Source organism: Gastrolobium bilobum, unplaced genomic scaffold (genome assembly GCF_033153095.1).
Source record: "Gastrolobium bilobum isolate Gb01-03AN ecotype WA unplaced genomic scaffold, APGP_CSIRO_Gbil_v1 utg16462, whole genome shotgun sequence".
Classification (NCBI taxonomy): domain Eukaryota; kingdom Viridiplantae; phylum Streptophyta; class Magnoliopsida; order Fabales; family Fabaceae; genus Gastrolobium; species Gastrolobium bilobum.
In genome coordinates, this window is record NW_026896883.1 from 74,460 (window position 1) to 86,791 (window position 12,332).

Here is a 12,332-nt window from a genome sequence, read left to right on the forward strand (position 1 = left end):
TTTCTTGTTGTGCAACTGATGCAACAATTGCATTCATGGTTACTATGCAAATTCGTTTTTTAGAAGCTCTTTATTGTCTAGGAACTTTTTTCAAACACTTGGGATGCAACATGTCATGAACCATTTCCTATGTGTGAGTGCATCTTTGTAAATGGGTGAAATAGGGGATTGGTGTTTGTAATTGGGAACATGCTTCAAGATTATTCAATATATATATCAAGATTCCCAATTCCCATAGCATTGAACCCAAAAATCCCTAAATCCCCATTTGCATAACATGAACCCTAGAATCCTATTTGCAATTGATGAATAGAGGAAAGAAATTACTTGAAGGTTAATGTCAATTAGCAATTATGTTGGAAGATACATACCTGGATGGTCTGCAAAGAGAGCTTGCAAGAACACAAAAGAATTTCACTTGAGAGAGATGTGAATGAGAGAGTGTATATTTGTGAGTAATGAGGTGAAAATTGGGAATGAAATGAAAGGAGGGGTTTTATATAAAAATTTAAAATCCTCATGTCCGTGCCAGCGTGCTCGAGCGGCCAACTGGGCGCTTGAGCGTGCAATTCGAATCTCAGTTTTCCCCCTTTGAGCGCGCCTGGGCGCAATGGTGAACGCTTGAGCGCGTTAAGGCAGGGAGCAACCCCTGTGACCCCAATGTTGCGCGCTTGAGCGGCCAGGTGCGTGCTCAAGAGTGCAAAATGCCTAAGAAATCCCTTTCTCTCTGAATGCACGCGTTCAAGCAGCTATGTGCGCGCTCGAGCGTGCATTTCGTGACTCACACTTCTCAATTTTTATCAATTTTAACAAACTATCTTTCTTTTTTTGTATTTTCTTGATAATTTGAAGTAAATAACTAAGAAAAACAATAAATCCTAGGGTTGCCTCCCTAGTAGCGCTTGTTTTACGTCATGAGCCTGACGTACCTGACTTACTTTACCTCTACATGGGCAACGATGGCTATCCCCCTGTCAATTTCTCCTCCCATGTATAGTTTCAACCGTTGTCCATTCACTGTGAAGCTCCTTTCGGAATTTAGCGAACTGATTTCCACTGCTCCATATGATTTCATATTCCTCACGATGAACGGTCCCGACCATCGAGACTTAAGTTTACCAGGGAAGAAACGAAGGCGAGAGTTAAAAAGTAATACCTGATTTCCCACTTTGAAGTCTCGAGGTAGGACCTTCTTGTCATGCCACTTCTTCGTCTTCTCTTTGTACAGACTCGCACTCTCGTACGCAGATAGTCTGAACTCGTCGAGCTCATCTAGTTGAAGTAATCTTTTCTCCACAGCTGTCTTGGAGTCGAAGTTCAGGTACTTGATTTCCCACAGTGCTTTGTGCTCCAATTCTACCGGTAAGTGACAAGCTTTCCCAAACAGTAATTGGAAGGGGGACATACCTATTGGTGTTTTGAATGCAGTCCTGTATGCCCAAAGTGCATCATTAAGCTTCTTAGACCAATCTTTTCTGGAGCTTCCCACTGTTTTCTCCAAGATACGTTTCAGCTCTCGGTTGGAAATCTCCACTTGGCCACTTGTTTGTGGATGGTATGGTGTTGCAATCTTATGCTTCACGCCGCATTTAGCCAGTACGTACTCCACTTGTCTGTTGTCAAAGTGAGTTCCTCCGTCACTTATGATTGTTCGTGGTATGCCATATCGAACGAATATGTTTCTTTTCAAGAATGCAATGACCACCCGAGCATCATCAGTAGGAAGGGCAACAACCTCAACCCACTTGGAGACGTAATCAACTGCAACCAGGATGTATTTGTTGCCGTAGGAAGGAGGAAAGGGTCCCATGAAGTCTATTCCCCACACATCGAAGATCTCAACCTCCAATATGTTGTTGAGGGGCATTTCATGTCTTCTGGAGATGTTCCCCGTTCGCTGACATTTATCACAAGATTCAACAAACTTCCTTGCATCTTTGTAAAGTGTTGGCCAATAGAAACCACTCATCAGCACCTTTGCAGTCGTTCTTTCTCCTGCGAAGTGTCCACCGTAGCTGGAACCATGACAGTGCCACGGGACGTCCTTCATCTCTTCTTCTGGAATACAACGCCTTATTACGCCATCAGCACATCTGTAGAAAAGGAAGGGTTCATCCCATAAGTATTTCTTGACGTCATGTAAGAAGTTCTTTCTTTGTTGCCATGTGAAGTCTACTGGAATTTCTCCTGCTGCTTTGAAGTTTGCAAAGTCTGCGAACGAAGGAGGTGTACTTGTGGTCTTTACTTCCTTCGGTTGTGGATCCGAGATGACATTGATATCCATGATTTGCCTATTCGGAAACTCCTCTTTGATCTTCAGCTCAGGTCCGTCTTGAAGATCTTTTTCTTGAATTCTGGAGAGGTGATCAGCTACCAAGTTTTCTACACCTTTCTAGTCTCTGATCTCCACTTCAAATTCTTGAAGGAGCATCATCCACCTCCGTAGTCGTGGCTTTACATCCTGCTTATTCAATAAATACTTTAAAGCAGCATGATCAGTGTATACAATTACTTTAGACCCCAACAAATACGGTCTAAATTTATCAAATGCATAGACAACTGCTAGTAACTCTTTTTCAGTGGTTGCATAATTCTTTTGTGCATCATTCAGAATTTTACTAGCATAATAAATCACATGCAACAATTTATTCTTTATTTGTCCTAAAACAACTCCTATGACATAATCACTAGCATCACACATTAGATGGACAGAAATCAACAGTTGAGATGAGGAGTAAGAGTTGTAAGTCTTACTCCCCATCTCAGTCGTTGATGGACGGAAATTAATAGTTGTCATTTATAGTGTAATTAATAATTATAACTTCCTAAACTATAATCGTTGGATTGACAAAAATCAACGGCTAGGATGAGGAGTAAGACTTATAAATTTTACTCTGGAGTCAAATGATCTCTCTCCTATATATATATATATATATATATATATATATATATATATATATATATATATAATGTTTATCCTCGTAAGGTAAGCGACATTAATTTAGTCTATAAATCAAGACGAATGAGACATTAAAATAATCTTATTAGGAGGTTAAGATACTAAATCGATTACTACCAAAAAAAAAAAAAAAAAATGCTAAATTGATGTCATTTTCTATTATTTAAAGATATTTCAAACATCAAATTTCCAAGATAATTTTAAAATTAAACCTGTTTTTTGGTAGCCTCCATCTTGTGTTGTGCTCTGCCCTAGAATTTCCTTCTCATGTAGTGTCAATTGAGGAACATAAAACCAGAGCAAGTTTATTCCCGATGCCGCTCAAGCATACGTTGTAGCTTCAATATCAAACGGGGTTTGGCCAAAAACTCGATTTTTCTTGGTAAAGTTTCCATCTTTCTCTCCCGTTCACAATTTCCCAACTCAAAATCTTGTTCCACATTGTACTGGCGAGGTTGTGAACAGCAACTAAGATTTTGTTTTTTTCGTTTTTTGTTTCCCTCTCTGCAATTTCAAACACTTTGAATTCAAGAGTTATTGAGTATCTATCTGTTTATGTCATGTCTCCCTTGCAAAACAATGGTTTAATGTGTTCTTCAGTTACTGTTCACTTAATGTCTCATGTTACCCTCCTTCAAAACTGAGCCTAGTTATTGAGTTCTTTAGTTATTGAGTTTACACTTTGGATTCAAGATTTTTTCTTGATTTTTGTGTGTTCACATCATGTCTAATAATAACTCCTCCAAGACCCAACCCAATTTCTTGAATGCTCCTAACCATCAGCATACCTTGCAAAACAATGGTGTGGTCATGCAAACACAGCCCCAATTGGGTAATCACCAAAACCAAAACCAAAACCAAAGCTTGATTCCCCCCTTTATGCTCAACATGCAACCATCTATAAATACACCTCCTCCTTTCATGAATGCTGCAAATAATCTCCTTCACTTGCAAAACAATCAGCTACATCTGCCTCATATGGGTTTAGCTGGTCCTCAACATGGTCAATCCCATGTGGGGGGGTTAGGTCCTCAAAATAGTGTAGGCAATGCCAATTACAATCCAATGTTTCCTGTTCAGGGACAAGTCATGCAGAATGCAGCTCAAATCAATTTGTCTCAACAAATTTTAGCACAAAGTATTCTGAATATGCTTCAGCAGCCTAATATGAATATGAATATACCAAATGGCCAATTTTGTAACCCATATGCTGTGCAAAATATGAATCAACAGTTACCTATGCAAATGTCAAACCCTTCTCATGTTGGTCCATATGGTATGCATCCTGGTTCCCAACCCATGTTTGGGTTTCCAAACCAAGTGCCTCAGGCCATGATGGTCCCTCAAAATCCAATCTTTTCTGCAAATCCCCAGATGGGTCATGTGCCTGGAAATCAGGTCAGGCCACAGAATGACCCGAATGAGAAAAACCTTGTTCCACCAACTGCGAATACAAATGCCTTTGCATCATCACCTTTTTCATCTCAGCAGTTACAAGGCAACAGTTCTGCATCACTTAATCCTAATTCGGTTCGGCTACATCATACAAATAACTCTCAACCTTCTGCATTTATGAAGTCACACACACAGGTAATTTTGAAACTGATTTGTTTCTGTCTTTGCAATGTGTTTCAGCCAAGTGTGTTATTCTACTGCATATAAATACTATTGCACAAGAAGCTGCGGCTATTATATTGAATGCAAATCCCAATAATTGCTGCAGGCAAATCCTAATAGCAACATTAAAAATAATGTTCCAAACTCTAATTGGAAAGGATCACCAAGCAAAAACTTCAAAAATAAACAAAATCGAAGGGAGTTTCAAGGAGGGTATGTTGTTTCCTTCTCTCTTTTATTACTCATGGTTTATTGGGTTAATATTTGATGAGTAACATAATTTTCCTGTGGTTTACAATCATGGTCCAGTTCAAGTAAATTCCAGAAGTCTAAATTTCTTGATATCAACAACGGAAAGAGAAGAACTGGGTTCCCTAAAGAACATAAGGGCAAAGGTTTGAACTATTCTACCTTATTACCGAGATGAAAACATTTTTCTGCGGTTAGACTAATGCTTGTGGCTAAAGCAGGGCCCAACAATGGGAGGGCAGGACATGTTGGTTTAAATTCTAAGGAACTTAAGCAGGAAACAAAAAGGTACCTTCTGCTTGACTTTCCAAACCGTTTTTACCTGGTTCCAGTCAATTACTTGCTAGCAGTGCCTTACATTGAACTGCTTTAAATTGTAATTTGTTCATAATAATAATGTGTAACAAGATGCTAATTAAACATTTTTTTATTTGGCTGCTTCACTGTAATTGAAGGTTAGACAGGCTGTTTTGGTTTAAATTTTACAGGTCTATTACATTTTAAACTAGTATCGAGGAATAGCTGTCTGCTAATGAACTAGTTCCTCTGTGAACTAGAAGTCCTAAATTGCTTCTTTGTAATGTTTGAATAACAATGATGTAAACCGGATAGGTAAAACAATGTTTGTAGAGATCATCTGAACTTAATATTTTCTTTAAAATGAAAGACGGTTGTAATGTTTGACGAACAATGATGTAAACCGGAAAGGTAAAACAATGTTCGTAGAAAATCTTTTGCCAATCTGTTAGAAAGTCCCTCCTGATAACTAGCTTCCAATTATTCATTATTACTTTTACCTAAAGTATCACATGTGAAATGATGATGAATTAATTTGAAAAAAAAAATGACATGTAAAGGGAGACAAATCAACTAAGGATATTTATAAAAATAAAGTATCACTAATAAGAAGGGAGTGCCAATAGTTCCACCCACTGAATCTAAACTACCAACATTTATAGTCTGTTGTAAGCCATTTGAGTCCATCTGAATTATGTGGTCAAGTACGGTGGTCAAATAACATCTGTCTAACTAAAACACAATGGCCAATGCCTCTCTTCAACATAGAGTTGATAAGGTTGACACCTTTCATGAATGTGGTACCGAAGTTTTAAGTTTTTTTGTACAGATAAAATGTCTTCCAGAATCCAGATAACCATCCAAATGTAACATATTTTGTTTTTATTTTTAGAGTTTATTCTGCTTTCTGATCAAATTTCAGTTTTGTCTTTTCTCTATTAGATTGCTTTTTTTTTCCCCTCAAACTTTTGATTTCGCAACTTACCCGTTTGTACTGGCAATATCTTAACTCTTTAACCCTGATCTTGTGTATGATTGCTCTTTTTTTTTTTTTTCTCTTTCTTGAACGGTTAGATCCTTCTCTGTGACTTATACTGAGCAAGAAATCCAACAGTGGCGTGAAGCTAGGAGGAAGAATCACCCTTCCAACATTCAGAAGGTTTTCAACAAACTGCTCTATCTACTGATTATGCTTATCAGATGTTATTGTCTAATAATTAATAACTGAATTGCTAAATGCAGAAGCAGAGTGAACCTCTGAAAGACTCCAAGGTCATTGATAGGGAAGTCTTACAAAGAGAGGTATATTCATTACTTATTAGAGAGATGATTTTAGCATATAATAGCTCCCAATGTAATACTCTTATATTGCCAAATTTAGTTTTGTTGTTCAATTGAGAGCCAAGCAAGTAGTATTTTTTTGGCCTAAAAAAAAAGGGGCAAACCCCAGTGCTCAAGGCCCTCGTTTTGTGAGGGTAGTGGTAAGGGTTGATTGTACGTAGCCTTACCTTTGTATTTTTTGCAAAAAGGCTATTTCCCATACTCCTAACTTGTAATCTTTCGGTCACAAGGAACAACCTTACTGCTGCTTCAAGACTCAGCCTCTTATTTGGCATGAAATATAATTGATGACAAATGAATCTTTATTGGACTCATAATGAGTAGAATTATTTTAACTCTTTAAGGTAGTATGTATATTTTGTATTTGCAGCTGAGGGAGATTTTAGCAAAACAAGCTGAGTTGGGAATAGAAGTTGCTGAAATACCATCATACTACCTGAAGGGTTCTGAGAATCAAGGCCTTCAGAGTGAAGGGAAAAACACATTTACTGACAAAAGGAAATTCCAAAACAAGTTCAACAAGAAATCAGACAGAAAAGGTCGGTTTGCCAAGAAACAGAAGTTTGCAGACAAAGATTTTTCAGAAAGCCCTTCTTTAAACAAGAGGAAGCCAACTTTATTGCATAAACTCTTGAGTGCAGATATAAAGAGGGATAAGAGCCACTTGTTTCAGGTTTTTAGGTTCATGGTAATGAATTCTTTCTTCAAACATTTTCCTGACAAACCACTGATATATCCATCAACTTTTGTGAAAGAAATTGGATCTGAAGGTGGTGAAGAAAGACATTTGCACATTGGAAAAGATGTTGTTGAAAGTGTTAAAGAGAAAACAGTTCAAAAAATTGTAAACCACGATAATGTTATTGAAGATGAAGAGTGTGATGATGATGATGATGATGATGAGAATGACTATATTGTTCATAGTAATCCGCATAAAGAACCATCTTCCTTCGTTAAAAGACAATGTGATAATGGAGAAGGAATTCAGGAATCTGATGAAGAGGAGGGGGAAATTGTAGAATAAAATTCAAGGCTGCTCTGCTCTCTCTGTTCTTGCAACAAAGATTTTGGAATACCAAGATTGTAATATTTTCTTTTAAATCATTTTATTTCCCATCATTGTCTTACCATCATACATATATAGTACAGTAGAGAGGAGCATTAAGGGTCAGTTTGGTTGGACTTTTTTTTTCTTGAAAAAAAGCAATTCTCATTTTTAGTTCATTTGGATGTCTGTTTTTAAAAAAAAACAGAAGTCATAAAAAAGTCAAAAAATTACTTTATTTCAGAAGCTAAAAAATTTAACTTCTAAAAAAAGCAGAAGTCAAAAGCCAAATTTTTATTTTCAAAAACTAAATATTTCTATACAAATATAAATAGCTTTAATTTTTATAAAAAGTACTTTTAAAATAAGAAAGAGATAAAAGTTATTTTTTTGAAAAGGCAAAACAAACGGGCTCTAAGGGTTTACTAGTCACAGGGAAGTTTATAGCAGTGATGTTAAACGGATCACCAATTGATTTGATCCGGTATCTGGATCGGTTCTGCAATCAACCCAGTGCGTAACCTGTGAATTGGTTATAGATTGGGTTCAACTGGTACCAAATTTTTTATTAAGCATGAAGGGTCTATTAGTCATTGGGAAGTTTATAGCGGTGTTGTTAAAATTTAGACCAGACTGTTTGAATGGGGAATCAGATTCAACTAATGGATAGGTTCTTCAATCATTCATTGAATTGGTTTTTATTTTTTTGGTAGAAACCTGGATGTATTTCCATTTAACCTCTTTCAGTCACTTTGTCTTTGGAGTATGACCCGTAAGGTTGGCTCCTCATTGGAACAACGAGTGCATTGGATCACTGTTATCGGAAGAAAGATGAAACTAATTTTTCATCGAGGGAGAGCCTTTTCCCTCTGGTCCTCAAAGGATTCGAAGAATTGCTTTGGTCAAGTATAGAACCCTAGACAAATAAATTTTGGACGCTTAACTTTGCCGGTTGAGCTACTCTTAGGGATTCGTTGAATTGGTTTTAGATCAGGTTCAACTGGTATCAATTTTTTGATTGAATCGGTTTTTGGATTTGTTGTGTAGAATATTTAAAGGTTATTGGGGATCAAACTTTGAACATCAGTATTGACACATTTAACATCACCTATTAAGCCACAACAGTTCATTAGTTGTATAGTTATATATATATATATATATATATATATATATATATATATATATATATATATATATTTATTATATACACTTATATAAATTTGATTTAATCGATTCAACCACCTATTAGTTGAACAAGTTATTCATTAGATTTAACACTTTTACCGAGTTTGATAATATTGGTTTATAATGTAGCATGATGCTATAACTAGCTTAGAGTCCATTGAAGGGTCTATAGTAGGTAATTTTATCTTAACATTTGCAAGAGATTATTTGTGACAGTTAATATTTGAGTATGGAGCAATGTTGTTAGAATTTAGATGTTAAGTAAAATCGGAAGGGGATTAAAAAATCGTAAAATATAAAATCGTAATGTAAAAAAATCGTAAAAATGTAAAAGCGTTTGGAATATTAGTAAAATCGTTTTGATAAAAAAATCGTAAAAATATAAAATCGTAGTGATAAATCAAAATTTTAACAACAATGATACGGAGTGTGCACATTGCGTGAGATCAAATAAAAAATAGTAGAAATTAACATGCATAGAGGAATGGCTAAGCTAGTGTTGAGTAAACTAAAATCATTATTCCACTTAATGAGGCATAGTAAATTCGAAAATTGGCTTAAAATGACTTCGAAAATAGCATGTGTTTTTTCATGATATTTGGTTCAACATCAACAATATATTTATTCTAAATTAGTTGGGCTCTTTGATATTTATGGTTCTTGCTATAAAATATATAAATAATGGTAATTGTATACATTTTGATGGAATTATTTAAGATTTTTTTTCCATTAGTTCATTGATTAATTGACTAATCAATCATTGGTTAAGTTGGAACAACAATGTGTCAGTAAATACACGTGCTTGATGATCAAAATTATTTAATTGTTAATAGTTCAGTCGACATTATTAGTATATAAGAGACACAGTTACTTATACGATAAATCAAAGTTCATTCTTCCAGGACTCCCAACGCGAAAATAACATCTTGATTATTCATTATGTCTTTTACCATATAAAACAACATAGATTTAAGATGGATATGAATAAAGTATTTGTGGAGATATATAATTTCACATTGGTTGTATGTGCAACTAATGTGGAGTTTATAAGGTTTTAGGCACTCCCACCCTTAGAGCTAGCTTTTGGGGTGGTGTATCCCAAGGTTCTTTACATAGTATCAGAGCCTCGCCCCCCCCCACTTTCTCTTGTGGCATTTCTTAGCACAGGTAGGCTGGGCCTGTTGCATTGTCCACTCTTCAAGCCCAATGGGCTCTTGTGTGAGGGGGCGTGTTGAGATATATAGTCCCACATTGGTTATATGTGCAACTAATGTGGAGTTTATAAGGTCTTGAGCACTCCCACCCTTAGAGCTAGCTTTTGGGGTGGTGACCTCAAGGTTCTTTACATGGTATCAGAGCCTCGTGTCCTGGTACTGGGGTCAAATCTCGCTGCCTCCCACTTTCTTTCCGATGGAATTTCTTTCTTCGCACAAGTAGTTGGGCCTGTGCATTGTTCACCCTTCAAGCCCAATGGGCTCTCGTGTGAGGGGATGTGTTGAGATATATAGTCCCACATTGGTTGTATGTGCAACTAATATGGAGTTTATAAGATCTTGGACACTCTCACTCTTTGAGCTAGTTTTTGGAGTGGTGTATCCCAAGGTTCTTTACAACATTATTAGTTGTTCTAATTTATATATTAAACTAGATTTTACTCTTGAAAGTGATTAAATCTTTCAGTGTATTCTATGGTAAAAAAAAAGATGAATGTATTGTAACCTTTTTTTTAATTTAAAATGTGAATTTTTTAAATTATAATTTAAATATTTTTTATATTTCACCTAAATCAATTATATATTTCTGTACAATTTTAAACTTTAAATTAAATATTTTTTTTTTCAATTTATTTCTTTAGTATTTTATCTAAACTTAAAAATACTAGTGTTGTTAAAAAAAATAAAATATACTCGTACAGATTGAGAAGCCCCTTTTGGGATTTGGTCATATAGTCGTAATATCAAAATAAGGATACTTTCAACAACTACATTTACATCTTCAAACGACCTGAACTATACAAATTATTATTATTATTTTGGTGGGTATTGAACAGTGATCAAGAGAATCGAGTAAATATCCCATAAGGGATGTAGTATGTTTATAATGGAGTACTCTTAGCGGCGTTTGGTATGATGGAAAAAAATATTTTGCCAGGAGAGTTGGATGGGAAAATTAAGTTGGCTATGTTTGGTACTTGGAAGAGCTAAAAATTGATTGGGAGACATTTTTTTCCGTCAACCATGTTTACACATGTTTTCCTTATCAAAGTTTCCCTCCTATAAGGTATGGTAAAAATTATTTGCCAGGCGATGAGAACGACAACTAAAATTTGCAAGACAAAAATATCCCATGCCTTAGTTTAACTGTGGTGTGCACAAACATATTGTCCCAAACAGAATCCGAAGTCTGAAATTGTGAACAAATTGTCACGTTGTGGCTGATAGGGAAATGACAAGCTCTCCTTCATGAACCACATTTTCTTATGTCTTACAAAGCTTTTTCTTTTATTTTTGTGACCTTACAGTGTTGAGGAAGAAGCTTGCGATACCATATTCGAGTTTCAAAGGATACCTAATTTCAGGTAGCATGTCTTTGTTGTGGTGCATATGGATTTTCTACATCTCTGCTGCTTTCTTGTTCCATTTCGTGTGCTCTCATTTTGTGTTGAGGAAGAAGGGTTGATAAGTTTTCCTTGACCTAGGTCAATGGGATGGATAACCGAGACGAAAGGACGATTCACACGAAAACCATATAGGTATAATAGATTGATCATTCGATGAACTCAACTAGCTCTAGGACAACAAAGCATTGCTAGTGCTCTGTGTTGTCATTAGATGGATTGGGCCTAATGGGCCTAAGCCCATTTATGTCAGTGGCTATGTTAGGCCTGATGGGTCGCACACAAACACCTTCAGTTGTCTTGAATTCTAGCATGTGTTTTGGGCCCAATAAGGCATAATGGGCCTAAGTTGGAAAAGTCCACATATTGGGCCAAGAGAGAGTAGGTGGCATCATGGGTCAAGTTAGACTTGATCCATGATAACTTGACCCATGATGTAACCTAATTAATTTAAATGTTAAATTAATAAAATTAATTTGAATTCTAATTTTGAATTTAAAATTTGAATTTAAATAAAATTAATTTGAATTCTAATTTTGAATTTGAAATTTGAATTTAAATAAAATTAATTTAAATTCTAATTTAATTGGAATTTAAATATAGTTATTAAATTAGATTTATTGAAGACGGAGAAAATAAAGGAAATCAATTAATTAGATTAATTGGAAACAAATCAATTGGATTGATTGAAAATAAATTAATTGTATTGATTGACCAAAATTAAGGAAACCAATTAATTAGATTGAGATTTGAGGGCGTTGATTTGACCTAGTCTTAGGTTAATCATTCGCCACATCTATATATAGCCCATCTTCTTCTTTAGTTTTGTATTTCTTCTTCTTCTCTAATTTTCTTCACTGAAACCTTAGCCAACACACACATCAGTGTGGCAACTATCTCTCTCTTGGAATAACCAAAGACACTACCCAATCTCTATTTTTCTCTTGAGTCTAGCAACCTCCATTGAAGGATATTGGGCATTCGAAGAAGTGTTCTTCTCTTACAAGACAACAAGGTGATGT

General features: G+C 35.6%; 1 protein-coding gene across 2 annotated transcripts; it reads left to right on the plus strand.

Annotated features, from left to right (window-relative positions):
- Positions 1-3,223: 3,223 nt before the first annotated feature.
- LOC133302629 (uncharacterized) lies at positions 3,224-7,593 on the plus strand. Of its 2 annotated transcripts, XM_061502436.1 has the most exons (8): positions 3,224-4,549; positions 4,683-4,789; positions 4,886-4,971; positions 5,047-5,113; positions 6,197-6,281; positions 6,365-6,424; positions 6,834-7,136; positions 7,219-7,435. In XM_061502436.1, exons 1-8 carry the CDS (start codon positions 3,683-3,685, stop codon positions 7,309-7,311), a joined length of 1,668 nt encoding a protein of 555 aa, XP_061358420.1. In that variant the 5' UTR covers positions 3,224-3,682; the 3' UTR covers positions 7,312-7,435. The 2 variants fall into 2 exon arrangements, with proteins under 2 accessions (XP_061358420.1, XP_061358419.1); XM_061502435.1 differs by having other exon boundaries at positions 6,834-7,593.
- The last annotated feature ends 4,739 nt before the right edge of the window (positions 7,594-12,332 follow it).

Bases quoted from the DNA above. Each gene is read 5' to 3' on its own strand.
- LOC133302629 (XM_061502435.1), top strand. From the start codon at position 3,683: ATGTCTAATAATAACTCCTCCAAGACCCAACCCAATTTCTTGAATGCT. The intron at 4,790-4,885 runs GTATGTTGTTTC...ATCATGGTCCAG, and splicing joins CGAAGGGAGTTTCAAGGAGG to TTCAAGTAAATTCCAGAAGT. The intron at 5,114-6,196 runs GTACCTTCTGCT...TTGAACGGTTAG, and splicing joins CTTAAGCAGGAAACAAAAAG to ATCCTTCTCTGTGACTTATA.